This window comes from Lactuca saligna, chromosome 4, assembly GCF_052625555.1.
Source record: "Lactuca saligna cultivar CGN05327 chromosome 4, ASM5262555v1, whole genome shotgun sequence".
Classification (NCBI taxonomy): Eukaryota; Viridiplantae; Streptophyta; class Magnoliopsida; order Asterales; family Asteraceae; genus Lactuca; species Lactuca saligna.
Genome location: NC_136420.1, coordinates 55,572,473 through 55,581,656, shown reverse-complemented (window position 1 = coordinate 55,581,656; position 9,184 = coordinate 55,572,473). Strand labels below are relative to the sequence as shown.

At 33.6% G+C, this 9,184-nt stretch overlaps 1 protein-coding gene across 1 annotated transcript; it reads left to right on the top strand.

The window, feature by feature from the left end:
• The first annotated feature begins 7,411 nt into the window (after positions 1-7,411).
• LOC145038520 (zinc transporter 5-like) lies at positions 7,412-8,876 on the top strand. The gene is made up of 3 exons (XM_078986857.1): positions 7,412-8,011; positions 8,104-8,253; positions 8,470-8,876. The coding sequence occupies exons 1-3, from the start codon at positions 7,412-7,414 to the stop codon at positions 8,773-8,775; spliced, it is 1,056 nt and encodes a 351-aa protein (XP_078842983.1). The 3' UTR covers positions 8,776-8,876.
• The last annotated feature ends 308 nt before the right edge of the window (positions 8,877-9,184 follow it).

Here is a 9,184-nt window from a genome sequence, read left to right as displayed (position 1 = left end):
ACATAATACGGTAGGGTGAAAGTGGATCTTCAAGAAGAATATCGACATGTATGGGAATATGCACACATATAAGGCGCGATTGGTCGCAAAGGGTTTCACTCAAACACCCGAAGTTGACTATGATGAAACCTTCTCACCGGTTGCTAAGGTAAAATCTATTAGGGGTGTTTACGGGGCGGTTCGGCTCGGATAATAAAAAAATTATGAACCGTGACCACGGGGCGAGTACCTAACATGCACTAACCGAAACCGAACCGAATTATGAAAAAAACCGAACCGAACCGAACCGGATGAAGGCGGGTAACCACGGTTCGGTTCACGGGTACCCACTAAATACAAAAAATCAAAATCATTAATAAAAAATATAAACTATGAGTAAGTCATCAAGTTCTAATTATATATTATAATTTATATAATAACTAATGAAATTAACAATAAAAGGTGATGAAAGTTCTAAACTATTGTTTGAGCTTTGTTTGGGCTATGGGATTACCGGATTGTATGCGGTAGGACGGATAAATTAAAAAAATGTTGATCGAGTGTGGAAGCGTCGAAAACTGGAACAATATTCTTATTATTTATTCCAGTTATATATATATATATATATATATATATATATATATATATATATATATATATATCAATGACGGTTCGGTTCGGGTATAAGCGGATATTGAAATATCCAAACCGAAACCGACCCGTAGATAGTCGGTTTTTTCGGTTTCGGTTTTTTTCGGTTTCAGTTTATTTCGGTTTCGGTTTTTTCGGTTTCGGATTGGCCGGATCGGCTCGGTTTTTCGGTTTTGGGGTTTTTTTGCACACCCCTAAAATCTATTAGGGTGATGTTAGCCATTGCTGCATTTTATGACTATGAAATATGGAAGTTGAATGTCAAAACCGCTTTCCTTAATGGGAAGTTGGCTGAGGAAGTTTACATGGCTCAGCGAGTGGGTTTCGTCAATGTGAAGCATCCTAATATAGTGTGTAAGCTAGAGAAGTCCATTTATGGACTTAAGCAAGCGTCTCGCGGATGGAATCTTTGTTTCGATGAGAAAGTCAAAGAGTTTGGTTTTCTACGAAGCAAGGATGAATCATATCTATATGTCAAAGCCAGTGGGAGTATAGTAAGCTTCCTCGTATTATATGTCGATGACATACTGCTCATAGGAAACGACATCCCGATGCTATAGGAAGTTAAGTCCTGGCTTGGGAAGTGCTTCGCTATGAAGGACCTCGGAGAGGCTTCGTATATTTTAGGAATAAGGATAGTAAGAAACAGGAGTAAAAGACTAATAGGACTTAGTCAGAATACTTACTTGGACAAGGTACTAAAACGTTTTAGTATGCAGAATTCCAAGAAAGTGGAGTTACCGATCCAAAGTAATGCCAAGTTGTGTAAGACTCAAAGTTCGAGTATCGAAGTCGAGATAGCAGAGGTGAGCCGAGTACCTTACGCTTCCGCAGTTGGCTCGATCATGTATGCTATGACTTGTACACGCCCTGATGTGGCCTTCGCTTTGAGCATGGTTAGCAAATATCAAGGGAACCCTGGAAAAGCACATTGGACCACGGTCAAGAATATTCTTAAGTACCTTCGGAGGACGAATGAATGGTTTCTAGTCCTCGGTGGGAGTGATGAATTAAAGGTGCGAGGGTACATTAACGCTAGTTTTCAGACCGACAGGGACAACTACCATTCGTATTTGGGCTGGGTCTTTACCCTTAATAGAGAAGCAGTGACTTGGAAAAGTTCCAAGCAAGAGACCGTAGTTGATTCAACATGCGAATCAGAGTACATAGCAGCGAGTGAAGCGTCAAAAGATGCAATATGGTCGAAGAACTTCATTGGTGACCTTGGATTGTGCCAGCCATAAATAAGACCATGGAAATTTTTTGTGATAATGAAGGAGCGGTTGCCTGACTAAGGAATTGAGGGAACACGACAGATCTCGACATATCGAAAGAAAATATCACTTTATTCGACATCGGGTGGAAGAAGGACTCCTTGTAGTAAAGAGGTTATAGTCATAGGATAACCCAGCAGATCCGCTTATGAAGGGACTGAGCAAGGTTAAGCACTTGCAGCACGCTAGGAGCATCGAGCTGAAGGACGATATTAGTTTAGATTAGATAGTTTAGAAACATGTAATAGATAAATTTTAATTAACATTTGATGATTAAATAAAAGAGTATTACTTATTAGTAACGTTATTGTCTTATGTTAATTGTTTACCTATTGTTTCAATTTGCATGTTTTGACTTTCTGAATAATAAATTTATTCGAACCGTCCACAGTCGTTCATATGTTGGAAGTAGGTATGAATGAAGACTATCATGAATTGGCATGTAGATTGTCTAAAGTGTATTAGAAATAGCAAAAGTTTTCTACAACGTTCATGAGTGCTTATGAGTTTGATTTGAGCATTGGAATAAACTCACGCTTGCTGGAATCACTTCATGGAATTTATCTCGAGTGATCGCAAGATGATAATGTCATATGGTCTTAAAACCTAGATATATGGTTTATTGTTTGTTGATTAGTTGTGCATTGATAATGCGAAAACGCATCAGTGACTTGATGTTATAACACACATTGTTGTGTATGATTTAATTAGTAAATAGTAAATGCATATAAGTCGAAGTTTATCTGTTCCTTTTATCCTAAGAGGGTAAAAGCGATATCATGGCCCCTTGATGATTTGGTTTGACTTATGTTTCGGGCCCGGTCAGGACTGAATTAATGTGTTCAATTAAGTTCTATGTCATACGAATCAGAGATCGAGAAACAAACTGTTGGACAATAAGTATGACTATGTTCCATGTGATTCTCCACACGATATCTAGAATAGAGGATTATACGATCCCTTATCTAAAGGACAAGTTACTGATAAGATCAGAGTTCGACAGCGTCTTTGAGAGCTACGATTGCTAATCAGATTGTACTTGCATTTGTAGTTACTAGACTTATCCAAGTGAGAGACTGTTGGATTATTGTCTAAGCCCGTAACCATATTTGGTAAGTACTTGACCCGGTTGTGCATGGTCTTTTTGGGTTGCCTTCACCAATGCAGCTTGACTAGTGAAATAATAGAGAAAGAGGTTATTATGGTTTATTAATATATTATAAGAATAATATATTAAAAGAGAAATCATATCTATTTAATTAACATTGGTCAAGAATTAATTAAGAATTAATTTTGTGATTAAAAGAAGTTAATTAAACTAGGGGACTGAACTGTAATTATGTGATAGTTATAAAGTTGGGCAAGAAAACCCTATATGATAGGGTGGACGAATTCAAGGGGATAAGGCCTTAGAATTTGTCCATGATAAGGTTTCTATGGTTATCCTTTGGACTACTTGGTGGGCAAGTAATTAGATAAGGATAAGGATTGAAACCTTAGTTCCTAAACCTATATAAAGACCCCTTGGCATAAGAAAATTGGTGACTTGATCCTAGAAGTTCCTAGAGCTGATTTTTTTTCATCTCCTCTCTCTCTCTCTCTCTCTCTCTCTCTCTCTCTCTCTTTCTCTCTCTCTTGCTTCTCCATTTGCTCTTGGTGTTTGTGAGCCATTAGAGGTACTACACTTGTGGTACTTGCTTTCAAAGACAAGAAGATTCAAGATACAAGTTGTTATTACAGCATAGCATCAAGAGGTATGTGTTCTATTCTTCTATGTGATTTTCAAAAATACTAAAAGTATGCTAGGTTTCTTTTGTGTTCATAGTGTTGTATAACTAATAATGAAAACATAGATCTGTATCTAGGGTTGCATGCACACATAGTATTGTTTGTGTATAACCCATCAACCTTGTCCCTTCTCATCTGTATTTTCTTCATTTGTAATTTGTTCTGCCATAACATCATCAATTACATCAAACATCTCATTAGTTATTGGAGTGTTTATTCTTGGAGTCAAAGTGTAGCCTAAAACTGAAGCAACATGTTTCTCACTGTGATGATCCTACATAGTATATGATTATAGAAACCCACAATCATATGTGTGGGCATAAATCATAGGCAACAACTGTAAATACATATTCACTCACTTTTTTCACGAGAAACATACTTTGCCTTCAGAGTTGACATGTTTCTCAGCAATTTCCATAAAGTTTTTAAGACCTGTCAAGATTTTTTGAAACATTCACTTCTCAATAATCCAACTCTTATCGATCATCATTACTCTTTCATTATTAAAACTTACATTGTATATATAGTTATTGAAAGTTAGATTGTATTTTAGCCATCATACATAGTTAGAATTTAAAGTTTACTCCACAAGAAGTAAAAACAATCAGAATTGATAGAGTATTCACAAGTAGATAAAGAAATATATACCCAAGAAGTAAAAATAAGACATAATTGATAGAGTATTCACAAGGGTAGGCTTCTAAACCCACTTTTTGAATACCTTATCTCATATGTGAATGTGTATTGCATGTTTTTTTTGATAAAAATTCAGCATCATTTCCCATTAGCTCCCAATTATATAAAGAACTATATACCCTAGGAGCAAAGAGAAAATGACAACCAAATTTTTCTTAAGCAAATAATCATACAATACACATTCATATCCTAAATGAGATAAAATATTCAAAAAAAAAGTCTCAAAATAGGGACAACCGTAAATTAATTTCTAAATCAATTTCAGATTGGTATTTCTAGATTCTTGATGATTATAAAGAAGAGGCTTGAACTAAAAATAAATGATTCAACATGTTTTCATACTTTGTTAATAATAGCATCATATTTTTAATAGCAACATGCTTTTATTGGTTTGTTTTCTATTATTAATATAAAAAGAAATGAAAATAGAATGCTTTAATAAACAAACTAATATAAGTACGTAGCTATTAATAACCTTTGTAGTTAGGTTTTCTTTAATAACATTGTAATTTTATTAGTTTGTTTATTAAAACATTATATTTTCACTGCTTTTTTGTTATTTTTTTATAATAACATTGTACTTTAAATAATCAAGTTATTAGACTATACACAATAACATTGTACTTAACTTTTTTTTCCTATTATAAATATAAAAAATAAATGATAATAGAATTCTTTAATAAACAAACTAATAAAAGTACGTTGCTATTAATAACATTTGTAGTTAGGTTCTCTTTAATAGCAACAGACTTTATTAGTTTGTTTTATAGAGCTTTCTTTTTTCACTTTCTTTTTTCATATTTATATCATTTATAACATCTTCTTTTTGTTTTTTCTATTATAGCATTTTACTTTAAATATTATTTTGATTTTTTTCTATTATAACAACTTACTTTTTTCAGTTGTAACATTATACTTTAAAAATCCATATTACCTCGTTAAACTAAACTCATAATAAATACAATTAATTCATTAACAATATTAATCACTATCAAACGATATTATCATAAAAATAAAAACATATTAAGCACTAGCCTATTAAAAAACACTTTACAACACAAATTAAGCCTTTATCATGAAAATAGAAACACATTAAGCATTTATTAATTAAGCACTTTATCAATTAATCACTAAACAGTTATAATGAAGTTTAATAGAAGCATTTTTAACACTTACTAATTAAGCACATTATCACTTCATCTTATGTACTCAAAATAGTAAACCTAAACAATTAACATGATTATAGCATTGTACTTTCAATGTTTTTTCATTATCAATACATTTTACTTTAAAAAATCTACTCAATTATAGCGGTGTAATTTGACACATTTTTTTGAATATAATGTTGTATTATGAAGAGATCAAAATACAACGCTATAATATAAAAATGAAAGTACATTGTTATTTTGTGCATTTAAACTCTTAGGTCAAAATTGTTTTAAGCTAGAAACATTACTTGTTATTCATGTTATAGTGCGCAGAATCCAGTGGTGGTTGGTGGTCACCGGGAAAATCCCAAATCAAAAAAAAAAAAAAAAAAAAAAAAAAAAAAATCAACCTTACCAGCTGATGCCGACAATAAAGGAGACCGGATGGAAGGAGATGGACCTCTTTGGTGGCCTCCGGTGACAACCTTACCGAGAAACAAAGAAAACAAAAAATCTTCCATCGAAATCTCAAAATCCAAATCGAAAAAAGTGAAATCAAAACGATCGTTGCTAAGAGATCGAGAGAGAAAGCCTTTGGGCTCGACGCTACTACTGAATCATGGACTGGTATTCTCTCGTTTTGGTAAAAATTAAATTAAAAAAAAAAAAAAAAAAAAAAAAAACTTATTTGTGTCAACGACATGTTGTCAGGACAGAGTTTATGCGGATCGCCACATTTTATACTGACAACATATCATTGGGATAGTATTTGCAAAAAAACGATATCGTTTTTATTTTTTGTACCACGGAATATAATTAAATAGATATTATTATTTATGCAACATATATCGACGACAAGTCGTCAACATAGGTTTTGAAAAAATACCGTAAATGCTTTTTATTCCGGCCGAAGCTATGACTACAACAAGTTGTCGGCATAGCTACCCAGGTCAAACAGTGTTGGTAAATCATATACCGATGACTTGTCGTCGGCAAAGCCTCTTTTCAAGCGACGACTTGTGCCGTCGGCATAGATGTCATCAACACATGGCACAATTCTTCTAGTGTAAAATTTGACTAATTTGTCTGTCTTAAAAGTACCGATTGATAGTAGTTATGATATTTTGCTTTCGCCAAGAACTAGAAATAGAGTTCAGGCAACTATTTTTATTCTTTATTTTTCATTTTTTTTAACAGCAAGAAGAAAATTTTATTGATAAGTAGCTAGTGAGAAAAGTTAGAGTTGCATGCAATTGCAATTCCATTGAAATTTCTTTTGTTAAGTGTAAGTTTAGTGTATATTTTTATTTTTTGTTAGTGTATATTTTGTTAAGTGATAGTAGGTGTGATATTTTGCTTTGGCCAAGCTGAACTATAAATAGTGTCCTGGCAACCCTTCAAATCTCTAAAAAAGTTGCACAACCCATGATTTCTCTTTTCTTGGTGCAGTTGTAAATGGCAAATTTGTTGTGTTGAAGGATTACTTCAGGATGTCGACATTTTGGAAACCTTTCAATTGTTTGTTATCAACGTCAAAAATTTGTTAGATTTCATGCATCTTTTTTGTTCAATTGCGTTATATTTAATAATGTATATTTATATAGATTTCATTTTGTTTTTAAACCAAACTAAATATTATATTTTCCATGCATGGTATAATATTAAAGCCTTAAATGAAAGAAAAAACCTTATATACTTTTCATATTTTATTATAAATAAGTTCCATTAAAAATAAATGATTAAATCATTATCAATGTTGCATATATTTATTGTTTATATCAGCGATTATGAGGACAAAATTGATCTTTTCACCATATATAATAAGAGCATTGCCAAACTCATTGGAAATTAACTAATTCCAAAAAAGAAAATCAAATGGAATTTCAAAAACGAGTATTTGTTGCGTTCTTGCTATCAGCCCTAATCATCACCGTAGCATCTGCTGATTGTACCTGTGAACTAGAAGAAGTCAACAGCAACAATAGCACAGTTCTCAAGTACAAACTCTTCGCACTTGCTTCCATTCTCATCGCCGGAGGCGTCGGCGTTTCTCTACCCTTTGTCGGCAATATTTTTCCGGCTTTACGCCCTGAGAATGACAGTTTCTTCCTGGTGAAAGCATTTGCCTCAGGCGTCATATTGGCTACCGGTTTTATTCATATACTTCCAGATGCGTTTGAGAATTTGACGTCTCCATGTTTGAAAGAACATCCTTGGGGTGATTTTCCATTCACGGGGTTTGTGGCCATGGTCGCCACCATTGTGACCTTGTTGATCGAGACATCGGCGGCAGCCTACCAACTTAAGGTTCAGACGGAAGCGGCGGCGAAACTGGTCGGAGGTGATGATCAGGATGTAGAAAAGAACAGAGGAAATATGGATGTTCACATGCATGCAAACCATGGCCATGTTCATGGATTGGTGTTGCCATCAATTAATGAGTCCGAAGTTCATCGCTATCGGATTGTTTCCCAGGTTTAAACTATTACCATTTCATCATTATAATTCTTAATTTTACACTGGCTATCGATCCTGTGTTAAATATGTATTTTATTTTTAAATTTCAGGTGCTGGAATTGGGAATCATTGTGCATTCGGTAATTATAGGATTATCTTTAGGTGCTTCTAAAAACCCAGAAACCATAAAACCACTTATTGTTGCCTTATCTTTCCATCAATTCTTCGAAGGACTAGGTCTCGGAGGATGCATCTTTCAGGTGTACATATATTTATGTTTCTTATTAAAATATTCTTTTAAGTATATATTGTATTTGTAATTTCGTTGCAAATTAACCATATTAAGTTTCTTAAAGGAAATTGAAAAAGTTTTTACCTGATTACTAGTGGTAATGTTGCAACAATATTACGTACGTTAGTTTTACATTTATTGTGATTAAACCTAATTAATAATATGATGTGTTCACTATATATAGGCAAGAATTAAGTCATTCGCTATTACATTAATGGGAGCCTTTTTCACCCTTACTACTCCAAGTGGGATTGTGAGCGGAATATTGGTAAGCAACCGGTATAAAGAAAACAGTACCACTGCTCTGATATTGGAAGGCGTATTAAATGCTGCATCTTCAGGAATCTTGATTTATATGGCACTTGTTGACCTTCTTTCTCCGGATTTTAAGAATCCTCGGATGCAAAAGAGCAAGATGCTTCTACTTGGTTCCAATGTTTTCCTTCTTCTTGGTGCCGGCCTCATGTCTCTCCTAGCCAAATGGGCTTGACACTACTACAAAAACAAGCTTCAATGAATACATCCGTCATTAAATAACTTAAATTTGTACTCTTAAAGAATTATCTATGATACATATTTCATAGTTTTAGAAGCCTGTAAAAAGTATACTTGAAAATGGTTGAGTTGGGCTACTTCATTTACACCAAACCAAGGCCTCTTTTGTGGGCTTTTCATTTTTTTGGACTCAAGTTGTGTGTGAGAGAGAGAGACACACGTAGGTAGCTAGGTTTGGAACTCCTTGAAGTTAACCCTCTAGACAATGATTTAAAAATAGGTTTTTTAGTTTAACAGGTATGGTGAACGGTTTTCGATTTAATCGTTTTGACCGCTAAATAAACTGGTTTTCATAATTATCATTTTTTTTATATTTTCCTACACATAAATGCATACACAAATAA